Raw genomic sequence first — 15,525 nt, forward strand, 5'->3', positions numbered from 1 at the left:
CTTCTGGTTTTTCAATCTCAGCACTAGTTATGCAGACCCCAAAATGGACATGGTCACTCTGCTCAACAGGCAGCACACAAGTCCATTTATCTCTCTGGCCAATACTCCCCTTGATGAAGCTTGTTATATTTTTACTAACTGTGGGTCTATTGCAACTGATTTGTTGGGTCTGCCACTCCTAAAATTACAGACTGACATATTGAAGTTTGGGATATATAGGGTTGGGAGTGGTGGCTCACACCTGTAATTCCAATACTTTGGGAGGTTGAGGTGGGAGGATAACTTGAGGCCAGGAGTTCAAGAGCAGCCTGGGCAACATAGCAAGACCTGTCTCTAAAAAAATAATTTTGTAAAAGCCTGGCATGGCAGTGCTGCATGCCTGTAGTCCCGACTACATGGGAAGCTGAGGTGGGAAGATCACTTGAACCCAGGAGTTTGAAGCTGCAGTGAGCTATGATTGCACCATTGCACTCCAGCCTGGGTGACAGAGTAAGTCCCTGTCTCTACTCAGTCAATTAAAAAAAAGTTTGGGATAGCAAACAGTGGAAGCAAATTGTGGCAACTGGTCACATTCTTTGAACTGCTCATGTAGCTGCACCTTAGAGGTATTTTTATATATTTAAACGTATTTAAAGAAAGGCTTTTAAAAATAGAATCAGAATCTGCAGTTTAATAGGATCTCCAGGTGATTCTTTTACAAATATTTTTATTGATGCATAAGATATGTATCTTTTCAGGGTACATGTGATGATTTAATACATTCATTTAATTTGTAAAGATCAAATTCGTTTACTTGGGATATCCATCACCAAAGAAAGACCTTTGTAAGAAATCTTTTCTTTAAAAAAAAGAAAAAAAAAAGAAATCTTTTCTTTAGAATATTTTAAAGAATTTAAAAATACATATATATGTATTTAAAGAAAGACCACCATTAGATCATGTAGCCTTCAGATGATTATAGAGATCCCTCCAAAATGAGGCTACTCTTAGTTACTAAAGGGAGCTTTCCTGAGGGATAACTAGTTTATTATTTGTATGAGCCCTACAGGCAATTGTCCTTATGATTAAAGTCATTTAATCAGATAAGGTCTTATGAAAATTGTTCCTGATTTTAGGTAATGTGATTATTGGTACTACCTCAGTCTTGGAAGGCAGTCATGTCAGCCTCAACCTTTTGGTCAGGGTTTCTCTGGACAGTAGAATTGCTCTAACCCCTAGACTTCCTCCTTGTATGCCAAGGTTTGAGTCTATGTAATTATTGATCCTGCTGTACCTGGTTTAATACCTTAGGCCAAGTGGAAAGGTCAATACAGAAGCTTAAGGAGAAAGTCCTGGGTTTCTAAGGTATATCCTGATGGTTTATGGGATTTCTTTAACCAGTTGGGTCTGGGAGCCTAGGGAATATAGTTGTTATCAATGCTGCAAGTTAGACTAATTCTGCTGCTTGGAATCCTATTGATAGCAGTATTAATCATATGCTCTGAGACAGACTGAATGGCTTTGGTCCTAGCCACTCTTGATCACATTGATCAGTGTGGCCAAGGGAATGCCATGCTCGGGGAAAATTCACCCCAAGCCAAGACTGTGTAAAAATGAGGGTGGACGCTGTTTGGAGACAGTTCCTCCATGGGTTCTCCCTTCTCTGCTTTGTTTTTTGAGCAGCAGCAGCAACAGCAGCCTATGTTTCAAATTATCTTTCCAATGATGTTGGTATCATTGGGAGATAGTATATCCCTTTAGGACAGTGACAGGTTTGTTTATCACTCATTATTTAAAAATTTGAATTTCCTAAGGGCAGAATTCTTAATAAGATTTTATTGGTTATACTATTTTTCTTTTTCTTTCTTTCTTTTTTTTTTTTTTTTTTTTTTTTTTGGAGACAGAGTTTTGCTCTTTTGCCCAGACTGGAGCACACTGATGCAATCTTGGCTGACTGCAACTTCTGCCTTACAGGTTCAAGCGTTTCTCATGCCTCAGCCTCCTGAGTAGCTGGGATTACAGGCTAGTGCCACCATTCCCAGCTAATTTTGTATTTTGTTTGTTTTAGTAGAAACAAGGTTTCACCATGTTGGTCAGGCTGGTCTCAAACTCCTGACCTCAAGTGATCCACCCATCTCAGCCTTCCAAAGTGTTGGGATTACAGGTGTGAGCCTCCACGCTCAGCCTGGTTATACGTTCTGCTTCATTTTTAAACCACATTCTTCTGGCAGTTCCCTGGATTTGAACTCTGTTTGGAAGCCATTTCTTAATTTTAGACTTAATTTTAAGACTTCGAAAACCATCAAGTTTCTGTTTAAACAGAAAGAATTCGTTTCTGTTTAATACTCTCAACTGAACTCTATTCTTTTTACATTTTACTATAAGCAGCAAGAAGAAATCAGGCAGCACCTTCACCACTGTGTTTAGAACTCTACTTAGCCAGATCACCCTGTTCACAAGGAACACTTCCTACTTTCTCATTAGAGAAGGTGATAATGTTGCTAAGCTTTGTGTCACTACATAACAAGCACGCTCCCTTCCAGTTTCCACTCACAATCTGTGCAGTGCAATTTAGGCTTGCTCCAGTACACTCTTCAGAATCCTTCTAGCCTTTGCCCACTGCCTGTTTCAAAGCCACTTCTCTGTTTTTTTTCTGTATTTGTTTTGGCAGCATCCCTCTTCTATTTGCTGCATTACAAATTATCACCAAAACTTAGCAACTTAAAACAAGACATATTTGTACATTACCATGTCTGTGGGTCAATTTAGCTGGATGCCTCTGACTCAGAATCTCTCCCAAGGCTGTAAGTAAGGTGTTAGCCAGAGCTGTGGTCATCCAAATGCTCCAATGGGAGAGGATGTGCATCCATGCTCACTCACAACTGTTGGCAGGACTGAGAAGACCCACTTCCAGACTCCCTCATGTGACTTGGCAGGCCTCAGGTCCTCACTGGCTGTTGGCCAGAAACATCAGCTTCGTGGGATGTGGGCTTCTCCCTGCTCATAACATTGCAACTTCCTTCCCAATAGTGAGGGCTGAGAGAGAGAGAGAGCGCAAGAGGACAAAAGAGACACAAATCATAGTCTTTTTTTTTTTCACCTAATCTGAGAAGTGGCATTCCATTACTTTGGTTGTATTCTGTTTGTTAGAAATCAGTCGTTCAGCCCTCACTCAGTGGGAAGGGAGTATACAAGGGCATGAACACCCAGAAAGCAAGGTCACTGGGGTCATTTTGGAGTCTGCCTCCTGTAGTAGGAAACAGAGTCCCGGCTTCCAGAGGATACTTTCTAAAAGGAAGGGGATAAAAACTGAAGAATGGATTTGAGTTGTTAGAAAAGATTTTATTGGCAAATAATGATTTTTTTGGTCAAAATTTTAGGAAGAATAATTTTTCAGCAATATTACCAATGACCTGACAAGCTGAGAGCCTGAAGGCAAGGAACACAGAGGCCATGTGAGTAATCTAGAGAAGGATTTTAGATGTTTCTTGACTTGGTGACTAGACAGTGAGAATGGAGTGAAAAATCAGGAAATACTCCAATAACAAAAGATTGACAAGAAAATTTTGAATGAGTTGAAAAGTGGGAGAAAAAATAAATATATATGCTGGGCCAGGCATCGTGTTGGATATTTTGCATATTTCATTTCTTTGAATCCTCTCAATATCCTATGAGATTGGTATCTTTTACACCGTTTTATAGAGGAGACCACAAAAGATACAAACTAAATGAACTTGCTCACTGTTATGCAACTGCGACATTAGGATTTTTCTCTCTTCTGGCCCTCATCTCTCCAACCCCGAATGCTTTTTTTGTTGCATTAGTTTATGGTGTTGTCCTGGAGAAATAAGGGATGGTGAAAACAATCATAATCATAATGTCATGCAGTCATTTAGCATATTCTAGGCACTGTGGTTAACTCTTTCATATCACCACAATGAATTCTCATAACAACCTCTTTAAATGAAGAAGGTGCTGTTATTCCCATTTTATAGATGAACAAACAACATTCAAAGAGACTAAGTGTACTAACATTATAAAACTAGGACACACAGATGTCACTGACAAAAAAAAAAATGGAAAGAGAGATGCTTCGGCAGAGAGAGGGATGCTTTTGCCAAAAGCCCTTGGATGGTGGGTGCAGACTTAGGAATTTTAAACATTAAAATGTGAGTTTGAGGTTTTTCTCCTCCAGGGAAGAAGCGGCTCTCCTCTATTCTCTCACAGAAGTGCATCTGAAAATACATAGAACCAAATTCAAATCCAGTAAACAAATTCCAACAAAAACTGCATAATTAAGGCTATTTTTGTGATTAGCACCATTTAGTTTCCCTGAATTTACCAGAGCAAACATTGCTACAGCAAAAATTACTGCTAATGGTTGAACCTAACAACAAGAGAAAATCCCCAGAAGGGTCTTTTAGGCCCCAGCTGCAGCTGTGTTTCACTATATTTCATCCTGGAAAGCTGAGATTAACAGGAAAATCAGGCTCTGCTGTGCTATGCAGATGTGGCTACAACTATCTGAATTTATTCAGCAAACATTTGTTCAGTGCCCACTATATGCCAAGCAATGTACTAGCCACACCAAGATTGCAGGGATAAATTGTATCTGGCACTCTCTAGGAATGTTCAGATGAAAGAAGTTGATGAGAGAAGGCAGATAAAGAAACGTCAAAGCATTATGAGTGATGTCAGTCACACAGTGGGAGCATAAAGGAGTGAATTAGGAAAGTCTTAAGGGCAGCAGCTTCACAGGATGTTCTCACGTACACAGTTATTCATCTTGAAGCCCTGGGGCAGGTTGGGGCCAGTAAGTGAGGAGGACAGAGGCATGGAAGTATTCTTGGGCTTGGGTAGAAGCTGGTGCCTACTCCAAACTGGGAATATGAGTAGAGGAACAGGTATATATAGAGGAACGGAAAAGTTTTACTTCAAAAATGACCAATTTGCTTATAAAAGATTCATGTGTTGGGGTCTTCTAGGAATTTACATTTATGAGACCAAAGTTTAGCAAACGTGGTTACAAGATACAGATTGGAAAATCTTTAGCCTGTTGCTATTGCAGTATCGACACCAGCAGCAGCAACAATAGCAGTCACTCGTTTTGAGCACCTACCATGTGCCAGACCTTGTGTTAAATACATGAGCAGCATGTAACTTAATCTCATGACAACTTTCGTATGCTAAGCAACTGTTTTGTCCTTACTTTATAGATGAAGAGATTAAAGCTTAGATATAGACACTAATTCCCAATGTCTCAAGGCCAGGACTTGAACACAGGTCTACGTGACTTCAAAACCAAAATTCTTTCGTTGATCCCCACTTAACCAACTTGCCAATATAACAGATACTCTCTGTTCCTTCTGCAAAGCCTAGACTGATATCTATAGCTCTCATGAGTGTCCCAGGCTCTAGTATGTCTGCATACGTCTCCCACTAGTCAAAAGTTATATGTTTACCAAGAGGCAGAACCTGTTGGTTGTACTTGTTGTTATAATTATGTTATTTTATAAAATATTAAGTGATGTAATATGTGTGTAAAGGAAGTCGTTGTATCTATGAAAACTTAATACAATGTTTTGGGAAGATTTAATAAAGACTGGCAGCTCAAGAAAATTAGGTGTGAGAAGGAAATATAAAAGATAGAGGAAAACCATAAAAATCTAGAGAAATTTTGCATTCCTTTTGCCTTGGGAGGATCTTTTTCATCTGTTTTAAAGATGCTACAATAATTTCATAGACTATATTTTATTGTTGTAGTTTATACAAGAGTGCATAAAATGTCAGTCAGCAGACCCATAAGCCAAGAGGAAGACTTGACACTGCAATTAAAAGATAAGCAATAAATGAATACTTCTGTGATTTAAGTTAACATAAAATGGTACGCATATGTGTGTGTGTGTGTTTGTTTGTCAGTGATTCCTCTCTGTATTGCAATTAACCCACCAGTACTGCTCCTGATTCTTTCAAAAGGGAATTCTATATACTTGCCCAGGTTAAGCATATTATGAGATAAGAGAAGAGGACAAGAATTTTGGAGCCCACTATACAGAGGTGTGAGTCTTCAAAGTGAATTCATGATAATGTTCAAAGCCATGGAAGGTGAATTTCAATACAACAGGATTATCCACCCAGGTTTGGGGTTGGGATCATTAAAAAGTATATTCCCAATTTTTTTTTTTTTCCTGCAGAACTTTAGTTTCTGTAGACTGGAAGCATCATAGCATAGAAGAAGGAGCATGGGCTTTGAAATATGTTGGATGTAGCTTCAATAATTTAACTAATTGACTTTAGGTATGGTCTCTGAGTCTCAGTTTCCTCAAATTAAGATAGTATGGTAACACCCATATCCCGTAGTTGAGGAATGTACAATGCTGAGCACACAGTAAGTTGCAAAAGTATTGCTCTTCATTTTTTACCCCTTTGTGTGGGGCTATTAAAAATATCATATATTATATCGTATAATATCATATATATCATATATTAATCAAAAAGGTAGGTAAAGACATGAAAAGGAAAATTTACTATCTCTGTCAGTTTTTTACCCAAAAATCTGTTACTGCCACATTTGAAGTGGATTTGCGTGTTAGGACAAAGAATTTCAAGAATCTCTGGTTACTTGAAAGATTTTTAATTTGAGCAGAAATAGAGCTAGATACCAATGGAAATACTTTGTTGTAGTAATTTTGGGTTTTGTTGGTTTGGGGTTTTTTTTTTTTTTTTTTTTTTTTTTTTTTTTTTTTTTTTGGTATAACATTGTTCATCTTCCTTTGTAAATGGCAGATTTAATCCAATCTAATTTTGAGGTTTACAACATTCTGCTGACACATTCCATGTTACGTATTTTATTTGCAGTATAACCACAAAAACAATTTCCATTTTCAATAAAGATAAAATATTAGAAGAATCTATTTTTCTTAGTCCACTAACTGTAACTTTTTTATTTCCAGGTATTTAGGAGATTCTGTAGTAAATGCATCCTTTATCCTAAAGCCTATTTAAGGGTGGAATGGCAACTGTTCAGGAAGAGAGAATTATAACATAATGTTTTAAACATGACATCCCTAGCCTATAATAAGTAATAAGTAGAATCGAGACAGCAAAAGACATATTTGTCCTCAGGATGCTTATAAGGCTAATTGGAGAAAGAAGGCATTAGTAAATGAAAAGATGAAATGAGTGATAAGAATTAAACAGTACTGCAGGTAATTTGGGTATTGGGAAGGAGAGGATACTGGCAAAGTCCACAAAAGAATCGAGAAGAATGCTTAACAACTTATATTTCTGAAGATAATTTTCAAAATTAAATTGTATATGGATGACAAAGTGCAACTTATACTTAGAGGTAAGAATTGCATATGTTGTGCATACGCTATTCCTGTTATTCACAGTAAGATTGTAGTATAATATATTACTGCCTTCTTAACAAGTGACCACAGTTCATTTTCTTGATATTACTGAAAACCTCCTTAGGAAGTTCTATATATTACCAAGTTAATGCATTGGCATTCTTGGATTTATTCTTTTAAAAAATATTTGCTGAGATCTTGTTATATGTCAGGTCCCATCCTAGGCACATATTTATATTAATTCTCTCACATATAGTGAACAAGTATTTATTTCCAAGCTAGCAAAAGGAAATCAAATTGTTCATTTCAACTCATGTTTAAAATGTGCCACATTGTTATGGCTTAGTCATACTTTAAATTTAGCATAAGAGTTTCTTGAGTCATTCAATGCTGTATATAGTGAATTCTATATACCTGGTTTAAGCCTTCATAATAAAGGCTTGGGTTTTGCTGCCAGTTGTAATGATAGGGTTAAAAACAAGTACACAGTTTTATACCTCTATATGAAAATTTTTCAGCAACGTATCTTGAGATTACTTACTTGCCAGTCTTGCTGCTTTCCTGTTAATTAATTTCACTGGAATTTACCAAGTATTTGTTGGCTGTAGAAATATGTATGAACAGGAGATGAGTTAATTCACAGAATACAAAAAAAAAAAAAAAAAAAAAAAAAAAAGCCAGATCTGGAATTAGAGTTATTTAAGATTTGTAGGATCTCATTGTGCTAATAAATAAGTATAAGCTATCTGACCAGCCAGCTCCCATTCTTGAGCTACCTTCACCTGCCAGTGGCAAAGACATTTGAATTGGTATTTATAGTTTAGACATTTTCAGACTGATTTCTACAGAGATCTAGAGTTCCAGGTACTGAGGAGATATATAGGATCAAACTGGAGGCCACCAACCTCTTTTCCTTTTAGTCAAATCACCTGTGATTATATTTGGGGAAAATAAAGGTTCCCACTAACCTGTAACCAGTTTGGAAAATCACTGCTCCACATGGAATATTCTGAGCTTACTTCTGTACACAGATGCCACCAATGTCAAGTTCTCCATGATAATAGCCTCTGTGTGGGGAGGTAGAGCGTGAAGGATGCTATGGCAGTGTGTTCATCATGGTCGATGACCTTCAAATTCCTTACTAGAAACTGTGTCCACTTTCAGGATCTGCAATTTAGAGAAACGTGGAAAACTTGGAGAGAAATCAGAGCACAACCACAAAGACAATTACAGCAAATTACCTTTGAGGCAACTAGAATTATTTTATTGAAAAAGAGAAATCTGAAGGCAATTTAATAATGGTCTTTCAGACATTGGGAATTATTAGACTGGGATTAAGGACCAGATTTCCTTCATGTGCAGACATGGGCCGGGTGAAGCAAACGGCTGAGCCTATTTAATCAAAGGAATAGATCATTCAGTACACTGTTCATGAAAGTGTTTTAAAGACAATATGAATTCCTATCTCTGTTTTATGTGTTAGATAACGTGCTACCTGAAGGAATAAGGATGAGTTCAATGAACTTTGTCTTTTTAACTCTGTCAGTGATTTATCTTTAAATTATATCATAAGGTATAGATTTCAAACAATTATTTTGAATTACAGTATCATAACTTGATGCTACCAGGAGAGGATCTACTTTCTAATAAAGTTAAGGAAATTAGTGGCAAAGAGGAACGTTTATTCCAGAGGTCATGAACTCAGATACCTACAGGGACCGGTGGGTATTACAAAGGAGTGAAGCTAACAGCGTGAAACAATATGGCATTAGAAAAGTTGTGGGGTATCAGAAAGCATATAATTCCTCTAAAAGGGGCAATCACTACTAACTTGCCAATTGTTATAATGTCCCAGTATGCCTATATTAACAGATGTTTGGCTTTCTCAAGGAAAGCTGGAAATCTAGAACTTTATGTGAAACATTTTTCTCACGTTGACAAAATATTCAGATTTATAAACGTGCTAGGCAGGCAAAACAATACACTTGGTGCAGGCTGCAAGTTAGAAACCTTTGGTTTATTCTTTAGCTCACTAGTTCACCACCACAATAATTAACAAGCAAACAAAACAGAACTGTTTGAAGTCTAAAGCTTAGGAGAATTAACCAGCTAAACCTTTGCAAGCCTTAATTAAGGTCCCTTCCAACTCTGTGATTCGTTAAACTCCCCTTCCCTTTTTTCCCTTTCCCTTGCTCCCACTATTGGGTGGTGTATTCACAAAGAGAATTTGAAGAAATTACTTATTTCCCACAGCAACATAATTTTATTTGGTAAAATAATCAAATACTCAGATTGAAAAAACAATTCTTGTTTCTATATTAAAGATGCCACTGATACTAGTAGATTTTTAGAAATGCACTTGTATATGGCATAGGTTTGTCACTTTGGATCTTTAAACTAACATTTGTTTATAACATTGACTGCATGAGGCATGCTTGACTGAAAAACCTACTTACACTTTCACCATTTGGGTACATGTCTTACTTCTCTTTTATAAAATATTTTCAAATAACTCACCTCCATCTGGGGTAAGGACAGCTGGATTTCTGAAATCCCCTTCCTTTCAGACAGGAGAATATGCCACAGATGAAGAAGAAGATGAGGTAGGACCTGTCCTTCCTGGCAGCGACATGGCCATTGAAGTCTTTGAGCTGCCTGAGAATGAGGACATGTTTTCCCCATCAGACCTGGACACAAGCAAGCTCAGTCACAAGTTCAAAGAGGTATGCCACTAAGCTGCAAAATATTTCTCTATGCGTGTTCATTTCATTAAGTATATATTTCTGTTCAAATAGTATATTAAGAATAATCAGTTTGCAAATGAAAGCTTTTTAATAACAGGTTGTCTTGAGTCTCATTGAATTTCAAGTAGAATTTCAGTAAATCTCATTCCACAATCATTGATTTAAATGCTTATTTGTCATAGTGACATACATGTAGCCCATAATTTCAAGCAGTAACTTACATGTGCAGTTTTATGATGTTTAAGTTATGTTTTTTCAGTTTTACAGAAGTTTTGGTACCTGGTGATAAGCTGTTCTCTTAAGGCAGGGATTTCCTAAAAAGGCTCTTTTTGTCTTTCTGTTCATGAAATAGGTTTCTAATAAGCATCAGATGGCATACCCAAAGGGTTTACTCGAAGAGAGTTTAATACACAGACTTTGAGCAGAGTTAATAGTACTAACAAGGGGTGTTGAAGTGCATGGGGACTGGCAACAGCAGGAGGCTATTACCATCAACATCCGCAGCTTTATAAGATGCAGCCACTGCTAAAAGCTGCATCCTTGGGGCAAGGGTAAGAATATACCCTGACTCTGCTTTCCTTTTCTGCTGATGCTTCCAAACCCAGGCAAGGGAGTATGGTGATGCAGTCTCAGAGTCTGAAGAGGTCAGACTCCTGAGGCAGTGTGCTCTTAGAGAAGGGCCAAGAATAGAACCTTGGGGGAGGAAATGTGGATAGCTTTTCTTCCAAAGTAACTTCTCAGAACCCTGACACATATAAAACAAAAACAGTGATTAACAGGTCCCCAAGCAGTTTATACTTCCTTGTTTTGGAAGAGTATTCTCCATCACTGAAGAGAAATATGTCATTATTTACAACTTGTTCATTTCTTATGAAGACTTTCTAAATTAACTGATATCTTCAAACCAAAGAGCAATGCAGAAAAAGAAAAGTTCTGCAGAAAGTGACTGAGTGTGAGGAAGAAGTGTAATCTAGTACCTGTTTCTCTGCAGCCCTTATTTGGTCAAAGAATATAAGTTATCAAGAAAAGTAGGTAGATGCCTTGTTCTCTAAGAATATTTTAACTCACAACCCAACTTTAACAAATATTGAAGGCAATGAGATCAAAGTAGTATTCCCTGGCAAAAGCCTATAATACAGCTCTTTCATTTTGCCAGGTAAGTATGACCCCTAGTCTTTGGTAGATAATTGAGCTGGAAGAAGGGTCCATATTCTTTTATGGAAGGTGAAGAGCCTACAGGGCACAGATAATATATGAAAAGTTATATCTTCCATTTTCAAAATTGAGCCAAGGACTCAAACCTCCATAAATATTGTTTTAAGCATGCACCATTGTGTAGAGTGATCTAGACCAGGGGTTAGCAAATTACGATATATTGTCCAAATCTGGCCTACTTTTTATAAATAAAGTTTTATTTGAACACAAGCATGCCCATCTCTTTATTGTTTGTGGCTGATAACATACTGTAACAGCAAAGTTGAGTAGTCGCAATAGAAACTGTATGGCCTGCAAATCCTAAATTATTTGCTTTCTGGTCCTTTACTGAAAAATGTTGCTGACCGTGGTGTAGACTGCTGTGTAATCTGGCTGATTCTGTGTAATGTGGCTGATTTATGTTTAGCCTGAGTAACCAGGTCTATAACTTTCTTTTAGTTTTGCTTTCTAAGAATTGGAATTTTGTCCTCACCTCAATAACAGGCGATACCACATCGTCCCACTTACAATTCTTTTATCTTCTTTTGTTTTACATTTAACATTAATATATTCATTTCTTCAGAATATTGTCCCTGCATATCACCTGTGTGGCACTCTTTTTGTGAAATTTCTTTATGTGATTAATAGACATGTCCAAATATTATATAGCACTAGGCACTTTTAACAGGATTATGCACAAAACTTGGGGTGAGTGTAAAGGATCATATTGTATTAGCGTCTTTATAAAGTTTCATGTTACAGGATTGTCTTAATTATTTTAAGCAAAAGTATGTTTTACTACTTGGGCAGAACACATTAGACTGACATTATCTCAATCAGTTGTACTTTGGGCCTGTTTTGTATCTATCTTCCTGCTAGACTCTAAGCTCCCATGTTTTTGTTTATTATCGTGTCCTCAGTCTTTGTATAATTCTTGGCATATAGTTAGTGGTGAAATACTTAGGGAATGAATGGCGTCAAACATATACTGGAATTTGTTGTATGATATAAGACATGTACCTAATTTAACGTTTCCAAATAGCCAACAAAAGTTGGTTAACCCTTTTATTAAATGCTCATTTACCAATTTCCCTTTGGTAGGAGGGCCAACATTATTATCTAAAGAATTTGTGCCTTTACCTTCTGAACTGCTTATGGCTTCATAGTCTGCTCCATCTTCTCATTTTTCTTCAGTGCAATACTATTAGAATATACATCAGTATTGATGGGCTAAGTCACGTTATTCCAACTTTTCAAAAATTCCTTTATTTTTCAACTTATTCAAGAAAATGTATGAATCACTTTATAAATACCATTGAAAAATACTCTGCATTTTTTGTTGTAATTATGTTAAACTAGTAAATTTGCAGGGAACTGGCATTTTAAAAATCACATCGAATCTTTTAATCCAAGTTCATGGAATATATTTGTTTAATTAAAACCTTTTTTCTCATCCTCCCTAAAGTTTTATAGTGCCCTTTATTCATTATGTAAGTCACATACATACTAAGTTACCTAAGTATCCAGCTATAAGTAACAGAACATATTACTGGAGTAGGTTAAATAAAAGCTGCCATATGGCCAGTCATGGTGGCTCATACCTATAATCTCAGTTCTTTGGGAGGCTGAGGTGGGAAGATGGCTTGAGCTCAGGAGTTTGAAGTTACAGTGAGCAATGAAGGTTGCCACTGCACTCCAGCCTGGGTGACAGAGCCACACAAGACCCCTTCTCAAATAAATAAACAAAAACTGGGAGGATTAAGATGGCAGATAAGAGTCAGGACTGCTTGCGGCTCCTGCTTGGATGGACAGAACAGCGTGTGGAGACTCACATCGTGAACTTTTGCCCCAAGAACTACCGCAGGAAAATACCAGGAAAGCCAAGAGAATCCACAGACCTTTCGAAGGAACTGGATCACCACTGCAGGCTCCCTGAAATGCCAAAAACCTGTGAGTCTGCTTGCTTTCTCAACAGGGAGGCTCCTGGTTTAGGGTGAGTTCTCAGCGCTGGTCATGAGCTGCCTGGAAATAGACTTGGTGCTGTTGTGAAGGGCATGGTGGGTGTGAAACTGGCCATTAGGACTCTGGACTTCGTAGGAGCAGAATGAGGCCTATGACTGCCGGCTTTCCCCCACTTCCCTGGTGGCATATGTGACTCAGCAGAGGCAGCCATAATCCCCCTGGAAATATAACTCCATTGGACTGGGAACCACAACCCCATTCCCCACAGCAGCCACAGCAAGCCCTGCCCAAGGAGAGACTGAGCTAAGACACTCCTGTCCCTCCCCCAACCTGGTGGTCTTCCTCTACCCACCCTGGTAGCTGAAGACAAAGGTTATAATCTCTTGGGAGCTCCATGGCCCTGCTGACTGCCTGAGAAACCTGAATACTTAACCAGGTATTCATATTTTGCCCTAGGGCAAATATGCATCCTCCCTATAGGACCCCAGCTCATGTGCTCTTGAAATTGCCACCTCCTGACTGGAGTCCAACCAATATAAGACCAGCACACTAAACAAAAATACAACCAAGGACCCTTCTGAGTCCACGTCACTCCCCTGCTGCCTCCATCAAAGCAGGTGCTGGTATCCATGGTTACAAGACCTGAAGATGGATCACATCACGGTACTCTGCAGATACTCCCGAGTACCAGCGCAGAGCCTGGTAGTTCCGCTGGGTGGCTAGACCCAGAAGAGCAAAAATAATCACTACATTTCAGCTCTCAGGAAACCCCATTCCTAGGGGAAGGGGGAGAACACCAAATCAAGGGAGCACGCTGTGGGACAAAAGAATCTGGACAGTAGCCCTTGAATCCCAGATCTTCCCTCTGATGTAGTCAACCCAAATGAGAAGGAACCAGAAAAAACAGTTCTGGTAATATGATAAAATAAGGTTCTTTAACACCCCCAAAAGATCATACCAGTTAACCAGCAATGGATCCAAACCAAGATGAAATCTCTGAATTGCCAGAAAAATATTTTAGAAGGTCAATTATTAAGTTAATCAAGGAGGCACCAGAGGAAGGTGAAGTCCAACTTAAAGACATCAAAAACATAATATGGGAAATGAAAGAAAATTTTTCAGTGAAATAGATAGCGTAAATAAAAAAACAGTCACAGCTTCTGGAAATCAAGGACACACAGAAATACAAAATGCACTGGAAAGTCTCAGCAGTAGAATCGAACAAGCTCTGAAGAAAGAACTTCAGAGCTTGAAGACAAGGCTTTCAAATTAACCCAATCCACCAAAGACAAATAAAAAAGAATTTTTTTTAAATGAGTAAAGTCTCCAGGAAGTTTGGGACTATGTTAAATGTCCAAACTAAAAATTGGTGTTCTGAGGAAGGAGAGAAATCTAAAAGTTTGGAAAACAAATTTGAGGGAATAATTGAGGAAAACTTTCCCAAAAGAAAGAGAAATAAATCCTCAAATTACACCAAAATAGAACCTACTTAAAGCATAAATCTCACAGGACCTTTATAATAACACAATGGAAAAAAAATATTCAAGCAATAAACAGCACAGTGCTAGAATAGTACCTCACATGTCAATACTAACATTGAATGTAAATGGCCTAAATGCTCCACCTAAAAGATACAGAATGGCAGAATGGATAAGAATTCACCAACCAAGTTTCTGCTGTCTTCAGGAAACTCACCTAACACATAAGGACTAACATAAACTTAAGGTAAAGGGGTAGAAAAAGATATTGTATGCAAATGGACACCAAAAGCAAGCAGGAGTAGCTATTCTTATATCAGACAAAACAAACTAAAGCAACAGCAGTTAAAAAAAGACAAAGAGAGAAATTATATAATGACAAAAGGACTAGTCCAACAAGAAAATATTACAATTCTAACTATATTTGCAGCTAACACTGGAGCTCCCAAATTTATTACTGTTAGACCTAAGAAATTAGATAGATGGCAACACAATAATAGTGGGGGACTTTCATACTCCACTGTCAGCACTTGACAGGTAGGTCATCAAGACAGAAAGTCAACAAAGAAACAATAGGCTTAAACTAGACCCTACAACAAATGGACTTCACAGATATTTGTAGAACATTCTACCCAACAATTGCAGAATATATATTCTATTTATCAGCGCATGGAACATTCTCCAAGATAAACCTTATGATAGGCCACAAAACAAGTCTCAGTAAATTTAAGAAAACTGAAATTATCTCAAGTTCTCTAAGACCGCAGTGGAATAAAATTGGAAATCAACTCTGAAAGGAACCCTCGAAACAATGCA

The 15,525-nt window shown here is 37.8% G+C and overlaps 1 protein-coding gene across 15 annotated transcripts in view; it reads left to right on the forward strand.

The window, feature by feature from the left end:
• Positions 1-15,525, forward strand: part of PPP1R9A (protein phosphatase 1 regulatory subunit 9A) — a 391,659-nt gene that overhangs the window by 313,329 nt on the left and 62,805 nt on the right. For all 15 annotated transcript variants that reach the window (XM_050782890.1, XM_050782887.1, XM_050782891.1 and 12 more), the window contains one exon: positions 9,899-10,054. In XM_050782890.1, coding sequence (XP_050638847.1) covers positions 9,899-10,054 — 156 coding nt within the window. The remainder of the gene's footprint in view (positions 1-9,898; positions 10,055-15,525) is intronic.

The sequence above is a fragment of the Macaca thibetana genome, chromosome 3, assembly GCF_024542745.1.
Source record: "Macaca thibetana thibetana isolate TM-01 chromosome 3, ASM2454274v1, whole genome shotgun sequence".
In the NCBI taxonomy this organism is placed as follows: Eukaryota; Metazoa; Chordata; class Mammalia; order Primates; family Cercopithecidae; genus Macaca; species Macaca thibetana.